Source organism: Megalobrama amblycephala, linkage group LG4, assembly GCF_018812025.1.
Source record: "Megalobrama amblycephala isolate DHTTF-2021 linkage group LG4, ASM1881202v1, whole genome shotgun sequence".
NCBI lineage: Eukaryota > Metazoa > Chordata > Actinopteri > Cypriniformes > Xenocyprididae > Megalobrama > Megalobrama amblycephala.
In genome coordinates, this window is record NC_063047.1 from 26,633,965 (window position 1) to 26,652,893 (window position 18,929).

General features: G+C 35.7%; 1 protein-coding gene across 1 annotated transcript in view; it reads right to left on the bottom strand.

The window, feature by feature from the left end:
• LOC125266170 overlaps window positions 1-18,929 on the bottom strand; it is a 124,559-nt gene that overhangs the window by 38,288 nt on the left and 67,342 nt on the right. The window contains exons 14-21 of the mRNA XM_048186624.1: window positions 9,025-11,454; window positions 8,326-8,348; window positions 7,152-7,195; window positions 6,962-7,037; window positions 4,060-4,134; window positions 2,612-2,831; window positions 2,067-2,294; window positions 1,683-1,824 (exon numbers count right to left, since the gene is read on the bottom strand). Of these exons, the coding sequence (XP_048042581.1) occupies window positions 1,683-1,824; window positions 2,067-2,294; window positions 2,612-2,831; window positions 4,060-4,134; window positions 6,962-7,037; window positions 7,152-7,195; window positions 8,326-8,348; window positions 9,025-11,454 (3,238 nt within the window). The remainder of the gene's footprint in view (window positions 1-1,682; window positions 1,825-2,066; window positions 2,295-2,611; window positions 2,832-4,059; window positions 4,135-6,961; window positions 7,038-7,151; window positions 7,196-8,325; window positions 8,349-9,024; window positions 11,455-18,929) is intronic.

Sequence of the window (18,929 nt, forward strand, 5' to 3'; positions counted from 1 at the left end):
TAGATTATTAATAAAAATAAATTTATTTAATAAGCTAAGTATTAATTCCTTTTTTATTAAATAAACTTAGTATTAATTATTGCTTTTATAAACTGACACTTTGTTAAATAATTATAAGGCACATATTAAGAGTAGTTTTACCATTTTTTTCTAAAAACAAAAATTGCTATTGTGCCCTATGCCATAGATTATTGGAAAATGTAATGCAGTGCTTTTTTCCCATATACATAACACTTTTTTTAAAGCAGTGCAAACTTTGCACATAGTATGTTGTCTTAGCTCTGCCAGAAGAAGATTTGACTTTGACATTTTAGCCTGTGGGAGATATCTTTAAAATCTTATATTAAACCCCTGGGGTCGATGGTCACGCTGGCGAGACCACCTCGCTTTTTTTCTTATCAGTGCGAAAGATTTAAAATACTCAGTCGATTTTGGTCACACAGATAAGTGTTATACAGCATTCGAAACTGTTAAGTGTCTACTTTTATATTTGTACATTCACAATAAAAAACAAAATGTTGGGTTTTTTGCAAAATAAAGAAAACAAACAAGATGCGCATTCTGCCATTTCTCTCTCAGAGCAAGCGATTCACATGCAAACCGTCCACGCGAGGCACGAGAACCTGTAAACGCCCTATCATCTCGATAAACAAACATCAAGCTTAATCATTAATGCTTAATGCTATGAGGAATAAGCCTTGGATTTACCTCAAAAGAAGAACATGATTGATCCAGCGGAGGCAAGTAATTTATTCTTACTTACATTAGTTAACGTGTTATTGTTACATAAACTTCTACACATTGTACTAGTTGAACTACTGCCAGACTAAAAAGTGTGAAATTGACGGAAACGTAAAAAAAAAAGATAGGCAGGTAAGCAATCTTTCAATGCTAAATAAATATAAATATATGACACAAGGATGTTTTTATGATCTATAATATAAAACACAATATGATAGAAGCAATGAGTGTTTACACTGTAACAATATTAGCACGTTTAGACCACTGTTTACTGTGAAATACTGCGTCCGTGGATATCTGCTCAAATAATCTGCTCCTTCAAGGCCCAGAAAACACCTCAGACCCCAGAGGGTTAATATCCTATTTAATTACTTTTTCTAGAATGCAATGAGATAATAAAGAAAGCAAACAGACACTTTTGCTGAAGTCTCATTCTTCTCATTTTTTTCCCCTTCTCCTGAGCAAGTGTCTCCAGGAATTTTTAATGTGTCTCCTGTGGCGTTTCAGGAGAGATCTCAACAATCAAACAACTTGTGCTCAGTGTTGTGAAGATATCAAAGTCCGCAAAATTCAGAGATCTCAATATTCACAGAATTAACTGAGCTATGCTATCCACATTTAATTTAATAGCTCCATGCTCTTACTGTATGTCAATAATTGTCTCATTTGTGATTTTTATTGATTTTTTTATTATTTTAGTTTTTTAAATCACTTTATTATTTAATTTATTTATTTTTGTTTCCGTTTTAAAAAAATCTTAGGAAAAATATCAGAGACAAAGGTGACATAAAACAACTCCTAAACAAATATTGCCTCTAGGAGAAAGGCAACATACAGGTTTTGTCTGATTACATTGAAAAGAAATGAGAATAAGAACAGAGCAAGTAAAAAACAGGATTCCAAGAGAACAAAGAGAACTGAAAATATTGTATTAGACTCACAAGTTAAACGTCTCCTCCCACACAGGGTTAAGGTTACCGTAGATAGTTTTGGTTCTCTTCTTAGTCTTGCCAACCTGAACCGTCACATACGGATCACTGGAACCAGTTCTGTCTTTAGCCTGCAGGCCCTGAGCACTCACCACTGGAAAAAACACATGAACACACAGAATCTGAACAATCTTTTATAATGAAGTCACAATCAGTAAAAAAAAAAAAAATGAATGGAAAAAAAAAAAGAAAAGAAAAAAAACAAGGACATTATTTACAAATAGAAATCTGCATTTACATGATTATTCCTTGAATATATAGATCACTGAAAGGTATCTACTCAATAAACATTTCAATCAGAGTACAGAGCAATAACAGCTGTCCCTGCTGTCGTACCTGTGATGGAGATCTTGGCAGACCACTTTGATGTTCCATCAAGCACAGTCTGTTTGATGGCCTTCATCTGCTGAGCATGGTTTAGTTTATTCACACTGAACACAAGCCTTATCATCTCAAAGATTTCAGGCCTGTTCCTCTCTCGGATCTTCATGCGGTCCTTCATGGCTGCTATGATATGCTGGGTTCTGTCCTCTGCTCCTGTTTTGGAGCTCTTCTCAGCAGCTCCTGGCAATTATAGAGATGCATTTATAATTTAATTGCAATATACAACATAATAAAAAAAATAAAATAAAAAAAAACATGTAAAACATAATGCACTGGCTTTAGTGTTAGTGTATAATCTTACATATTTCTTACTCATTTTTACAAGCTTTCTGGTCAAGCAGTTGGTTACTTTTATTAAAAAGCATGTGTCAATGGCACAGATGTAACATTCATAAGGGATAGTGTAAAAAAAAAAAAAATACAATGAAGTTACAATATATAGTTTTTTGTGGTTGTTGTTGTTGCTGCTTGTTTTTCGTATTTGGTTAGTGACTCACTCTGCAAACAGTCTGCGTTAAGAAGCTCCTGGCATTTTTCGTGGCATTTGACTCCACACTCTGAGCAGCGCATGCCCTGCCGTGCAATACCCCACAACAAACCCTCACACTCATAGCAGTAGGTGGGCGTGGTGGCTGTCCACACTTCAAAGTTATGGGGTGTCGTGCAAGAAATGGGGTAAATCAGAGCCTGGAGGGTCTTCTTGTACACGTGATTCTTCTACAGGGAGAGAGAAAATAGCTGAAAATAGAGTCTGCAAGAAATGAGCACTAGACGCAACCCTGAAGATGACATTTCAAAACAAAGCCCAGCACAAATGTGTTGAAAAGACAGTGAAAATGTGAAAAAATTAAAAGAAAGAAAATGGTTAATAATGGTTTAAATAGAAAATGGAGAAAAACAATGAGAAGGAAAAATAGCAGGTAAGTGTAAGAGCACAAGATGCGCTTTATAAATATTGGTGTAGGTGTAGTTATGGGAGTGGGCAGACAGGTGTCAAAGTGATGACCAAATGAGAGCCACATCATACATCTTTATCTACATAAGGTGTAGGTGGCGTACACCCACGCAAACATTTATTAATCCGGAGCATATGAAGGGTAACTCTAATTTTGATACAAGACTAGAAAAATCTAAACTAGAAATGAAAACTATAACATTTTAATGCTGTCAACAATTACTCCATTATCATTATTACTCTTGTGTCATTCCGAACCACACAATGAAAAACACAATGTAATACAATGAAAGTGACAGGGGACAGATGCTGTCAAGCTCCAAAAATGGTCAAAAAAGAACCATGAATTGTACCATGAATGTAATAATTACACAAATGACTGGTGTGATATTACTTAAAGACAACATGTCTGCTGAACACATACAATTGTTTCTTTTAATTCTAAATTTATTTATTAAATCATTGTTATTGGTTACGAAATATGTGCATGGAATTGATCATAAATTACGTGAATCATGTCTTTTCAGTGAATACTGACTTAAATTTCAGTTTCTTTTTGCTATTCCTTTAAAGTCAGCATGACATGCAAATTCACCCTCTCTGTTTTCTAAAGGCTTCTTATTGGTCTTATTGTGAATGACACATCCACACATGGGTTTCTTTTTTATTATTATTATTTATTATTATTATTATTATTATTATAATACTTCCTTCTGGTGTCTTAAGCAGGACTTTTGCAATCATTTAGTCTGCTTAAACCCCACCGCATTTAGATCTGCTGCCATCCAATCAACAATCAATTGATAGAACACCAAATCCCTGTCCTACTTTTTTCTTCTTCTTTTTTTTAGATGTACATCAAAATACGGTAGGAAAAGATCCGTCACTACTTCCGTTAAATTGCAACATTAACAATTGGGTTGAGAGAAGCAATTTTAAAAACAGAGAAACAGATAGATGACAGATATTTGTGTATTTTGCAGGTCTTACCAGTTCTTCATCCTTCAGTGAAGAGCGTGCAGCTAATGTGTGCGAGATCCCTGCTTTCCTGGACTGTACCAGAGACTGAAAGAGGGGAACAATGGTTGAATATTAACATGTGCTTAATTTTACAATTAGTGATAGTACAGTCTAAAAATTCTGGGTTGTTTCAACCCATGTTTGGGTCAAATATGGACAAACCCAACCGTTGGTTTAATTTTTTTAACTAAATTTTTAAATTTGACCCAAACATAGGTTGAAACAACCCAGCATTTTTTAGAGTGTAGAATTCACAATACCATTATGGTTTTGTAACTTTATTTGTGCCCGCCCAGTGGGTTTAGAAAAATTGTCTGTTATTTTCATTTGAACACGTGGTAAATGTTAGTTCATGCCTGTATCTATTATATATCCCATTAATATGCTAAACACTATTCACCCATTAAGAGCACCGTGTCTACTTAAAGGGATAGTTCACCCCAAAATAAAAATTTTGCCGTCATTTCTTTAAAATATGTTCTTTTGTGTTCAACAGAAGAAAGAAACCCATACAGGTTTGGAATAACAACTTAACTATTTCTGCCTTCTTATATTACTAAACACCATAATAAAGAATAGTAGCAACATCAACCACAAAAAACAGCCTATAAAGACCGTCGATAGAACATGCTGAAACTAAAAAACTATCAGTGATTGTTTCATAGCTAAAGGCAGACAAATACTCCAAATATTGATTTTCCATGTGAACAGAGATAAGAGCACAATTTAGCCTCTGATAGCTAATGACAGTGATTCAACACAAGCAAATGGCTGCCCTTATATTTTCCCTGGCCATAAATTGCCCAGCTAGTCAGTGAGTGGTACAGGGTAAGTGAGGGGGCTGGCAGGTCATGGCTAAGGTTCAGTAAATTAAAAATGCTTGAAAGCTAAATACAAGGATTGATACTACATTGCTAGGAGAAAATTGATTATCTACAAACAAAACAGAATCCAAAAAAATAATTTTTTCACTTATTTATCATTTGGCTGGCACATTTAAATATATTTAAATATAAATATATATATATATATATATATATATATATATATATATTTGTTAACATATTAACTTTTAATGGTAATGTTTTCTACATTGTCAATGCACTGATTTTTATAAAATGTCTAATAATAATTATTAATGAACATACACCTAGATTAATTCATGCAGAAAAAGTTACTGTTCACTGTTAGTTCATGATGCCTAATGGATTAACTAATGTTAATGTAACATACAGTGGGTACGGAAAGTACTCAGACCCCCTTAAATTTTTCACTCTTTGTTATATTGCAGCCATTTGTTAAAATCATTTAAGTTCATTTTTTTCCTCATTAATGTACACACAGCACCCCACATTGACAGAAAAACACAGAATTGTTGACATTTTTGCAAATTTATTAAAAAAGAAAAACTGAAATATCACATGGTCCGAAGTATTCAGACCCAGAAAAATTTAAGGGGATGTGAATACTTTCCGTACCCACTGTATACAGTAGAACCTTATAAAGTGTTAAATAAATGAGTCACAGATAATATACAGTCAACCAGTCAGAATGAAAAAAAACACCAACAGGGTGATCCCGTATATTACAGCTGCAAAATCAATCAAACAATCAATCAATGGACAATGATTGACATTGACTGACATTCTATGAGAGAACAGAGAGACCACAAAGTGATATGCAAGATATAAAATTATCACAGCTAAGTGGGAAATCATTCAATGTTCAATTACAGCTTTCACGATTCATTACACAAAAATATATGACCACCGATTTCAGTGACTGAACATTCAGAATCAAGTATTTCAGAGTTATGCAAAAACCTCTGTGCATATCTTAATCACACTTTACAAAAAATAAATAAAAAAAATAAAAGAATCCTTCGTTGCCATGAAAACTGTTGTGCAAGTCAAAAGCTTCAGATCAAATCTGTTTTTATTTTGCATTTATTATTTTTTGTCCCCTACAGCAGTCAAATGTATCTGTGTGGGTTTCAATTTTATAGCAACAAAGGCTGATTGATGAAAGTTACCCATTTCTGACTCATGGACATGTCAGTGAACTGGAGAAGACAAACACTTCAAATAGAGCTTCTTTTCTCAATAGTACACACACTCGCCTGGTTTTTAATGCACCAGTCACATAAGATGTCCCTCTTTAAGGGTAATTGCTGGAAAATTACATTGACACATTTACATGGATGCCAAAATCCATTATAAACAAAAACAGACCACTTGTAATATCAAACCCTTCTGAGACAGGATGTCATGTGCTCATTCATTGGTGATTTATTACTGCTCATTTCAACCACACCAGAATTGAGCGGCATCACACTGGAAATGAAACTGAGCACAAAACAACATTTTTTACATAATCTAAAATATAACATATTTTTTCGCCTTGTTAAATGTACACAACACTTTCAATTTCAGTGTGGACAGATGAATTGCTTGTCACTGGAATCTTATCACATCATGTCTGACTAGGGCACTACGTTATAGCTAAAATAACAGTCTACACCTAAAATAATGTAAACATATGCCTGAATGTTTTTTTCTTTAGTCTGCTTTGAGTAAAAGCTGCAAAAAATGTAAACCTTGAATTGTGATGCATTCACTAATAGAAAAGTTTTACTTACCATGGCCTAGTTGTAAAGGAAAGCATTAAGTAAAATGACAAAAGAAGACCAGATTTCAGTTAAACTTTTGCAATTATATGAGTTAGGTTAGATAAGAGATAAGAAAAGTTTGATTACAATAAGTCAAATCTGTATATACCCAGTAAAGAGGGAATATTACTAAGCAATGTGGCAGAATGTTGTTTCAATATGGGTGGAGGTGTGGAAAATGAACATAAAAAAAAAACCACTCACCACTTCGCTAACCAAAGGAATAGGCTTCCTCTTCCTAAGGTCAGGCATGCTATCAATGCCAAATATTGCTCCTCCCCTGAAGATACAAAAATATGGATATTCCAGTAATGGAAAACAAAAAATGTGGTGAAGAACAGCTAAACAACAACATGGTTCAAACAGTGAAAAAGAATGAGCAAGAGGATCATACCCAGGTTTGGCCCATGGATGTTTGTTATGGTCTCCATTGATATTCTGTTGAAAGGATGATCATATTGTCATGCATTAAAACAATTATAAAATGTTAAAGCTTCACATAAGCAACAAAAACAGCACATGGGAAACAGGGAGAAAGAGGAATAGTGAAAACCCTGCTGTTTGGTTGATTGAATTTCACCACTATATTTATGACTACAATCAGAATTTTCCAGTCATGAGAAAACTTCTAGTCAAGACAGGATGAAACATGCAAGGGCTCAGATCCTAGTACTCAAAACTCTAATGTACACTGTCAGAAAATCACAATTTAATTTACTTTCAAGACACGATAGTATAATATATCTAACACAGAGAAATTTTGCTTTTGATGCACGTTCAAGATCATTCAAGATGAATACAGAAAGATGCATACTTATCTTGCAAATAAAAGCAATTATACCAAAATTTGTAACACATTAGATGAATAAAATAAAATATATGTTAGCAAAATTAATTTTATAATTAAAAAAGAATGTATAATTAAAATTAAAAAATAAATTATTTTTATGTAATATAGAATTAAGACAAAGCACCGAATGTCATTTAAGCCATCTTTGTGCTGTAATAAAATTACTAAAACACACCATTTTATCTCTTAACTCATCATTTGGCAACAGGCTGCAAGTGCATAAATGATTTTAGAAACATTTCTTTCTCAAAAATACCTAGAATTATTGATGTAATTGCAAAAAAATAATCAAATTCCTCACACAAACCTATCCCTAATGCCAAAACCCCTCAAAACAAAAAGGTTGATGGAAAAAAAAAAAAATCATTGCTACTATAAAACTCTGACTCAGCAACTCTAGCAACAGGCTATAAATGTATCTGCCATCACAGTTTCTATTTTATATGGTATAACCGGGAGGGATACTTTAATGAGCTACAATCAATAACAGTCTGAAAATGTGTGTAATGTTTACAATGCAGCATAGCTTACAATGAGAACAAGAAATGATTTAAACAAAATAAAATAAAACATAGACATAACTAATTTAACACAATGCAGTAAACACAAAAAGGAGTCTGTCAATACCATGCACATTAAAGACCATTAAACAGCATTATTTATCACTGCAAACATAAAGCATCAAGGCACTTTTTAAACAATGTGAAAAAGATATAACCTGATCTTCATCCTGGCTTCCATCTGAAAATAACAACAAATAGCATATCACACATAGCACATAATTGTTAGCCAGAACAATTTGCTCTTTAAATAGACAACATTATAAAGCTTATAAACTTCTTGTCCAACAACATATTTATATCTGCAGACAGGGAGTTTAATAATCTTGTTTATGTATATGGACCTGGAATATGAACTGCATAACTGTGGGGATTTTGCAATTGATCTAGACGGTTCATGAAAGTTTCATTGAGAAGTTTTATTCATTTATAATGGCTCCTAAATTTTCCCTGCACTCTGCTATCATTTCAGATTTGTTTTCATTTCAATTCAATGGGTGTAATTAGTTTGTTTGAGCCTGGGGAACAAGACTTGTTTAACACCCAGCAAGGCACTAGCTAATATATCTGCAGGAAAGGACCAAACACCCACTGGCTACAAGAGTCAGCAGTTTCTGATGAGATCTGTTGTTCTAAAAAAATCTAGAGTAGCATTTAAATTATTTGTGAGACACGTTTGATGGGCACATGGTCATCAGAATGATTTACTTTTCATTTCTGACATAATGATTTTCATAGGATTGAGTTACCAGAAAACACTAACACGGCAAATTTGAAATTTCAGCCAAAAACTTATAACACATCCCAATAAAACAGAACAATGAATATGAAGCAAAGGGCCTCAAAACTCAATATACCTGGGTTCAAATCATCTTCAGAAAATGTTGACATGGTCACTATACTGAGTTGTCTTCTGGACTCTCTCTTCTCCCTCAGAATCTGCTGGAAACTCCTGAGGCACTTCAGACGCCGTGCATCCCGCTGACTAAGCTCTGCTTCGCGACCTCCTTCTGTGGAGGACTCAGTGGGAGGCTTCGTTTCCCCTGTTAGTGTTCCCTGCTCCTCTTCAACTAGTTCCTCAGGGGAAAAAGAGTCTGGGATAATGTCTGTAGAGAAGCACTGTGTTAAATGAGCACTGGTTGGATGTCCAGATGTAGCATCTGATGCATTACTGGTGGATGAGTCCAACCCTGGAGAATTTGGATGTTCTGAATCTTCACTATTATGCTGGTGAGGAGGTGATTCAAGTTTTGCTTTGGTGAAGATGCATTGAGGTATCTCTCCAAAGCCTTTCTCAGTACTGATGGCTTGAGGCCTCTCAGAATAATTTGTTTCTGTTTGTGGATTCTCCATCTCTATCTGAGGCATCTCTAAATTTGGTGTCCCAGTCATCATCATTCCTTGTTGCTTCCCACACAGGGAGATCAGTGGATGGACTTCAATCTTTTCTCCAGGCAGAGTAGCACTAGTTCCATCCATCTTCTTCAGAGCTCCCCGCAAGGCAGTTTTAAAGTCAATAACTGCTCTACCAAACTTTTTTACATTTAAGGCAACATTACTGTCATCAGCAGAGTCAGGCTTCCAACCAGGGACATTTTGATTACATAGTGATGTACCTTCATATAGAAGGCTCCTGGATGGCTCAGCAATTACATTTTCTATCGACTCACCTTTGAATGGAAGCTTTACAAGGCAATTCTCACAAGAAGATGCATGATAAATGTCATTCTGATACACAGAGCTCTGAGGACATTCACCATCTCCTTTGCAATTATGGCAGCCCAAACCAGGTTCTTCATGGAGCATTTCTGCATCATACTGCTTCCAATCCTCTCTACTGCATGTACTAGCAGGAGAGTTGTAGTGTTTACCAGTTACTATGGATATTTGATCTGAGGTGCCCATTGTACAAGTACTTGCAGCTCTTGATGGGTCCCAACGGTTTACTTCACCTGTGCAGCACTCTGCCTCTTCAAAACTGCCTTGCCTGGAGCAAGAATCATCTTCGCTCCATCCGATCTCTCCACTCCCACTGCATTTTAAAGCCACTGGGTTCCAGGTCTGACATTCACACCCTGTCTTGCCCTGTCCAGAGGTGGGTCTTTCTGGATCAGACTCAGACTTGGAACTCTGACCCGAGGATAGAGAACTGGTGCTTGGACAGTCCTGTCCATCCTGGCGCTCAAGGTAACCAAAGCTGAGCTTCCTTCTCCCTGCACTTTGAGATACATCTGACCTTCGATCCAATGTTTCTCGTGTAAATGGATGGTGTTCATTGTGGTTTGAAGTCTCGGCACTAGTGTAAGTGGCCTGCCTTGGCACTTCTTTGTGTTTCCCATCAAGAACTTGATATTCCGAGAGTATATCACCACAGCTACTTGAGGATTCAACAGCATAAGGCTTAAAGCAACCTATACTAGCAGCATTACTTGATTTGTGATGGTGGGAGGGACCTTCAGTGCCCCCCATTGCTCCTGGCCAGGTCTCCACACCAGATTTGTTTCCAGACCGCATGCATTCAATCTCCAATAAAACTGCATCGACACAGCTAGAGACCTCCTCAACAGAACCACGAACAGATGACAAGTACTCCCTCAAGTCTGAAATCTCCTCTTGAATTTTGTTGATCCCTCGCAATTCCTTCAGTATGTGCTCAACGATAGCACTTGACTCTTCCTCTTGATAGTCCTCATTATTCCCCTCCACAACTTCATCCTGTACTAACATATTAAACCTGCACAGCAGAGTGTCTGTCTGTTTTTTAGGCTGACCATCAAGTGCTTTACCAGATGAAAACTCGGTCCCATTTATATCTTGCGATATTTGGTTTTGAACCACTGTCAAATTACTGTTGTGCTGCAAAGTGCAAGGAATCCTGATGCCTCCTTCTCGATTTAGTTCCACTTCACCGACACAAGGTGCCTCAGAAACTTCTCCCAGCCCATGTCCATTTGGCACCTGAGGCAAGCAGCAGACCTCTGCTGAAGCTAATTCTCTCCTGTAATAGTTCTGCAACTTTTCAACATCCTCTTCACCCTCTTCATCCTGTTCTTCAATTCCAGCATTGTAAAGACCAGAAGGCTGGACAGTATGATCTGCAGATCCCTGCAAGAAACGATGAATTTTCCCACGCAACACCAGAGCAACTCTGGGATTAGGCTGCCTTCTTTTTGGCACTGCAGTTTTCTTTTTGGGTCGGGGATACTGAGGGACGCCCGTACCATCCTGTCCATTGCAGCGGTTGCGGGAGAACATCGCTTCCCTCCCTTCTTCTGTGCTGTGGATTTTTTATCACATTACTCAGGCTTGAAATACAGCATCTGATGATACAAGTGAGAGACTGTCAGTCAATCTAAGCAGGACTTGGTCCACGACTTAGGGAGAAAAAGACGTTTAAAACAATCACACCAGTGCAAATTTACCAATTCAGTTAAGAAAACATTCAGTTCAGCAAATGACTGATTATAATTTTTTGGTACTATGTCTTAAGTTTAATTTATAAGTTTAGTTAATTTCCTCCCTTATCAAAGTTTTGACATGGATTTGCAACACTACAAAGTGATCCCAGAATTCACTATTACAGAAAATGTATAATCTCCATATCCATTATGAGTCTCCTAAAGCTGTTTTAGAGCACAGTTTGATCAATAGTAGCACACAATGAAAGTGTCCAATCCTCAATTTTCACATTATCTGTTGCAAATACCACTGACACCAAAGTGTATTTAAATTATGTGGAAATGTGACAGTAATAACATGTATGCCAAAGTAAACAGCTCTGTCATTGTGGCTAGCAAATCCCCCCCAAAAACACGCCTGAAATTTTTCACTTTGTCCTTTATACCTTGGGTACAAAAATCTACTTCACACACACACACACTCGCCAAAATAATAGGCACTGTCTTTTGAAGTAAATCAGTGATAATAATAATTATATAATAAATAAATAAGGTAAAAGGAAATAAAGTAACATAATACTTGCATTCTATCAATAATATGCAAAGGCTGGAAATGCAACCGTATCTTTTGGCTTTGCTTATCTGCTGGAGAAAAAGCACACCACAGATAAGAAGTACAAAAGATAAACTAAACACCTGCTAAGAACGTTCCATGGCAACACAGAACAACATATTGTCATAATGCTGTTTTTTTCTATATTATGTGCCATGTATACTAGCTCATAAGTGTGCCACAGAATACATAAAGCAATAAAAATGTTTGGCTACAACAGGGTTACATTCAAACCACAAATGAATATTCACTTGGTATATAGTTGATAGTTATATACTAATATAAGAAATATAACAAGAGAAAAAATGGCCATGAATACATATAGGAATGAAATACAAAATCTGCAAAATACACATTCTAGAACATTTCATTCACTTTGGATTTCAGTATATAAAAATAACTGGAGTTTTAGGAGAGCTGAAGAGGCATTCTGGCTCCTCGGCTCCTTGTGGAGAGTCAATTAAGCAGAGAAAATGTCACATGTTAGTGCAAAATCATGTGACACTGGAACAGTAGCTATGGAAACCATTTGCTATACCTGCATTCAGGTTCTCAGTACATAGATATATGTCTCTATATACAGATGGCAATTACCTGAATAAAACTACCTCCACTGTTTATTCCTCTATATTTCTCTTTACTTTCCCATTACTGTTTTCTACTCCCAAGCATCAACTTAATGAGACAAGTTACACAGGCAATCAGGAACTGTAAAGCGACTCATGGATGTTAACCCGGTATGACTCAAGAGAGTCAGTTTTTCTCCTTATCTTATTTTGACACCCCTGCTCTGTGAGTTTGCATGCTGCTTATTTTATTTGACAGACGCCAACTTCATAACTTAGCATTCTCCCACAAATAAGTACACAGTTCGGTATGTCTCTCTGAGGTGATGTTAGATTGGACAGTGAGGCTGAGAGAAGATGAGTTAGTGTGGTTAAACCACAGTGTTAGATACGGTGTTAAGAGTGTTATAACATGCGTGATTGCATACCCTAGTTTTTCTCCACGGTGCACTCACACTTGCCTAACTAGCAATAACTGGATATGAGTTTTCAAAAGCCAAACAATTCTTGTGTTACATTTTGTTAACACAGTCTCACGCTTCACTAGTCTCCTCGCATGCCTCTCAGTCTCGCCTTTTCACCTTGTCTCTTCCTCTCGCTCCCACTCTCTCTCTGTCTTTTACTGTAGGTAAGGGCATTCAGGGGTGAGTGATCCACATAAGCACAGTGAGAAGAACACTAATGTAGCTTTTTGAGATCACTGAAGCACAAGAGCTAAAAGTGAGATCCTTCTGCAAGTATGTGTTTTCCCAAAATCTTCAATCCATGTATTTGCCGTCTCCCTAAATGTGTGGAAAACAAAGGCACAGAACAAACAGAAGAAGAGAGGACGCTGGGAGGAGAAAGCAGAGAGTAAACAAACTACCACTTACAACACTAACGTTTTAAATGTGGAGAATGTTTACGTCAGTGGCAAATGCCATTGAGACAGGGAGGTAGAAAAGAAAATGAGATATATGGGAAGGAAAGAAAAAAGAGGTGCCAACCAGGGTGAGATGTCTGTGACACTGAGTGCTTGAGGAACATTTCACTGAGAGCAGCTAAAATCATTTCAGAGTCATTTCACCCAGCTCTAACAGTTTTGTTCAGAAGATGCTACATATTACTATTCTTTAGGGGTGTGACGAGGCAGGTAGCTCACGAGACGAAACGAGACTCGAGATTAAGTTCACGAGACGAGACAAGATTTTTACACTATTTTTAAGAAATCCTCAATGGCGAAATACATGACTAGAAAAAATATTCTGCAGGTTCATTTGAAATGTTTTAACTAATCATCTTGTAATGAATGTCATTTCAGTTCTACTTTCTGAGTATGAATAATCACATGCAGTAAAAGACAACAATACTCAAGCACTGTAAAAGGTTTTGCCACAAACTCAACTGACTGACTTCCCTTCTGTATGATTTCAGTCTCTTCAGACCTTACTGTACATGATTTATGAGCTTCTACAACCTTTGACCTCCTAACTGAACTCCTTTCCACAAACTAATCATAGAAATAAAACAGTATAAATAAAAATGGTAACACTTTACAATAAGGTCTCATTTATAAACATTAATGTATTAACCAACAACAACAATGAGCAATATATTTGCTACAGTATTTATTAATCTTTGTTTATGTTAGTTAATAAAAATAATCATTCATTGTTAGTTCATGATAGTTCACAGTGCATTAAGTTAACTAATGTTAACAAATGAAACCTTACTGTTTGTGCTTAATAAGATTAAGAGAAAACTGTTATTCATTTTTATGGTAACACTTTACAATAAGTGCAACCATAATCACACTCTCTCAATATTCAAAGTGAAAAAAAGATCAAATTTTTCTTCGACAAAGAGCTAAGAGATGGTTACAACTACACTGCCCAGCCTAAAATAGCTTTCATATTGAGAGATATTTGCATTCATCAGGGAGCCGCTTTCAAAATGCGGGGTATTGAAATCGCGTTTGAATGCGCGCTCGCGTTTACTTTCACTTTCAGCGATCGCGCAATATCACGAGACTACTTTTTTCGCCTTGAAAAGAAATCTCGTCACACCCCTACTATTCTTAAAACCTCTATTGCAGGCATATGAGGGGGGAAAAAATAAATTGTTTAAACTGAGTTTGAATTCCATTATTTGACTCCCTTTTCTTGCATAAAACAGAACTTATTACTGAAATCAAAAACTAATGATTAAACGTTAACACTTTACAATAAGGTTCATTAGTTAAACATTAGTTAATGTATTAAGTAACAATGTAACCATGAGCAATACATTTTTACTGTATTTACTTATCTTTGTTAACATTAGTTAATGAAAATACAACTGTTTATTGTTTGTTCATGTTATTTCACAGTGCATTAACAAATGTTAACAAGATTTTAATAATGTATTTGCAAATGTTTGACATTAACATTAACAATGATTAATAAATGCTGTATAAGTGCAGTTCATTATTAGTTCATGGTAACTAATGTAGTTAACTAATGTTAGCTAATGAACCTTATTGTAAAGTGTTACCGATTAACCATAACGTTTCTTTAAGACAACAAACATTTCAAGCAATTTCTCATTGCATACAAATAATTTGTATGACGTTGTAAAATTCATTTACTTCATAAAAAAAGTGCTTGTTGGAGTCGACAACATGCAATAGAGGGTTAAAGATCTGAATACAGAACAGCTTCATCATGACTGCAAGATTAATTACAATATTAATTGGCAATGACTTCATCAAAGCTCACAGCTTTGCACACCACTTCTCACATCATCTATGTACAGTACTGTATTTACAAGGAGAACAGAATAATTATCAGTAGGTATAGATCACAATGTGAGGAAAGGCAGGGCTTTTAATTAATCTTCCCTTTTACTGAGCTTTCTGTTTAAATATACGTGTCTCTTCTGTCACTACTAGACTCTGTGACCTTGCTACATATAGAACGCACACTCTCTATACACACACACACACACACACACACACACACACACACACACACACACACACACACACAAGATCAAGATCTGTATGACAGAATTAGATTTTCCCTTTAATGTTCCCTTTACACTAATGGAAGTACTCAAGACAGATCATGAAAATATCTCATGTTTATTAAAATATAAAACTAGCCTATATTGCAACCAGAGGCACTATAAGATGATTATGAACAACAGAAAATTGCTGTCCCCAATCCATTTCTCACACATTCTCTTGTTTCACAATCATTTCATCCAGACAGTCAAGTGGAATGACCAGACATTCTGCATCTATCAAAGCAAAAGTAATGGCAGATTTATTCTTCACAACAAAGAATCAGCTATGTAGTTTGATCTTGATCATTTTATCATGTCTAAATGTTCCTGCAAGATTTCAAGGCAAAAACAAAGAAGAGCAAAGAGAAAAGCACTTTTTAAAACAACAGGTTGGGTAGAGGAGAAGAAGAGATGCAATGTTCTTTTTTGCCTTTTGCATAGCCATTTTGATCACAGGAAATAAATAATGGGAGCCTAGCATCAGCCACAGTGAGCACCCATGGGCTGTTCGCAATCCGTTTACATACTGTCTAACACTCATTATGATCACAACTTGCAATAACTGCTTTAATGAAATCATTGTTTCTGCTTAAATGAATACAAAGTGTCAGCTCTGTTAGCATGATTTGCATTATCTTAGAACTGTACATTTCTGACATATGGACATTACTTGGACACAGCCACCACTGATAACAAATTCTTGTCTTGTAGACACTTGTATTTTCTGTAAAGCTGCTTTGATACAATATGTATTGTGAAAAGTGCTACACAAATAAATGTGAATTGAAAATGTGAATGTGAATTACTGCACAAAATGGTGCACAAAAATAAGGGGGGGAAAAACTGTTCATGATTTGCTGCTTTACATTTCAGTCAGATTGCAAACCAGACAAAAGTTTATGATGATGTGGTTAAAACTGAGATGATAATAGTCAGCAATTTTAGGGAGAGCATGTGCGCGTATTTAAAAGTGACAGTAAAATAACATCTCTCCTTTCCGGCAAACTCAATAATCTCTGTGATGCTAAGCAGCAATGCCTTCTGCTGTATCCAGGCAGGCTGTTAACTGTTTATAAGGTCTTATTCTGGCTGCCTGCCACATGGGTCATGCTGAACTCACATACACATACAGCCACAGGCACCATTATCCATTTCTCATGGACTCTGTATTTGGCCTTCCAATGTCATGCCTACTTAGTGTATTCACAGCAGCTCGTTCAAAAAAACAAAAAAGCAAAACAGAAATGCGTAGAAGGTCAGGATAGAAGAGCTTGACCACTCAGATAGTCAATCAATGCATACAACATGACCTTTGAATTTAATATGGGTACTTTTTCTTGCATGTAAAGTAAGTAAATATTAAATCTGCCACACATATAAAATGAAACCTAATACTGGAATCACAACCTGTTGGCTCCAGTCACTGCAACTAAATAGCAAGACAAAAATGAGAGTGAGACAGCCAGCCAGCTCCAATGTCTACGTACATTACTTGACGAGCACTAAATTATAGTAAAGAACCACTAAGGAACACAGTTACACTCAAACTTATTTCAACCAATGCATGACACCTTAGATAAGAGAGGAAATTATTCAGATAATTAGATTATTTCTTAAACTTATGTATACACTGGATAAAACTTAGAGAAATCAATGTCTTCTCAACATATCAAGCAGAGAGAAATACATAAATCTTAAAAAAAAAAAAAAAAAAAAAAAAATGCATACAATTAAAATATATATAAAATCAAATTATTTGTTTCTTTGTTTAATATTATTATGAACTATTTTTATATAGCACCACAGAATACAGAAAATAAAACAAAACATTTTCTGAAATGTTGTAAGAGCTTGCAATAAGATATATTGATTTCTCTTTTAATTTTAATTTTAAACATTCAAAGAAAAAACATCCAACTTACCACGTTGAAAGTGAACAGATCAATTAAACCACAGATGTAAGTGGACAATATTGTGTAAATTTTCTGAAAGAGGGGAATTAAAAAAAAAAAGAGCTCCACATTACGATTCCAATGTACAAAGTCCATAAAAAAGGGACTGAAGGGTAGAACAGATGTCAAAAATACAATGAAAATGACAGATTGAGTCTAAACCCACCCATTCTCCAAAGCTCCAGGCAGCTTCCACAGTAATCCAACAAGTTAACTTGTTTAAAAAAAAAAAAAAAAAAAAAAAAATAAATCACAGTCAGTACATGATGTTCTCTATTATACCCCAAGTTAAATAAGTCTGTATAGTCCTGACAAGCTCCTCAATGTCATCTTCTCATTTCAATTACTGACAAACTATAATTCATTCAAATATACAAAACTCTTTTCTGCTCCTTCACACACATTTGTGTCAGTGTTCCACTCCTCTATCCCTGATTCTCCAGTCTCTTCCTCCTACACTCCTCTGGCTTGTTGCTAAGAACACATCCACCCTCAGCTGTGTGAGTGTTCACACACTTTCACCCATTCTCCTCCTCCCTCTCTCTCTCTCTCTTCCTCACACTTCTGCCTTACTCACTCTACACTTGTCCATCCATCTGTTTCTCTCTCTTTTCCTCCCCCTTGCGGAGGCTTGTACACACTCCACGTCTCTCCTACAACTCTTCTTCCTCTCACTATGACATCATCTTGTTGCTGTGTCCAAAGTGCTTGATGAGTTGCATCATGTGTGCAGCAAGTTTTTTTCATGTAATTTCTGCCAGGAAAATTGCTATACAGATTAGTTCACCAAAAAAAACCTATGTCATTCCAAACATGTATGGCTTACTTTCCCCTGTGGAACACAAGAGGAGGATATAAAATTTTTTGTCCATAAAATGAAATTCAATGTTGCTTTGGATCCTATTAAATTTGAAAAAAAAAAAAAAAAAAAGCAGAATAAAGAGAGTCATCCAGTTTTGGATCAACATAAGGTTGAGTAAAGGATGACAGAATTTTATTTTTGGGTAAACTAATAGAAACAGGAGTAATTATTTCTAAAGAGTTTTTAAAAAGCAAAAAATTTTGAGTTTGGCAATATTAATGTTTTAGATTTGCTGACAATTCTTGAGGGAGCTAATAAAAAAATCTAGCAATTTTGTTTAAAAGCTACAATATGTAAATTTTTCGCCGCTACAGGTCGCCTATTAAAAACAAAGGCGTAGCTTGGTG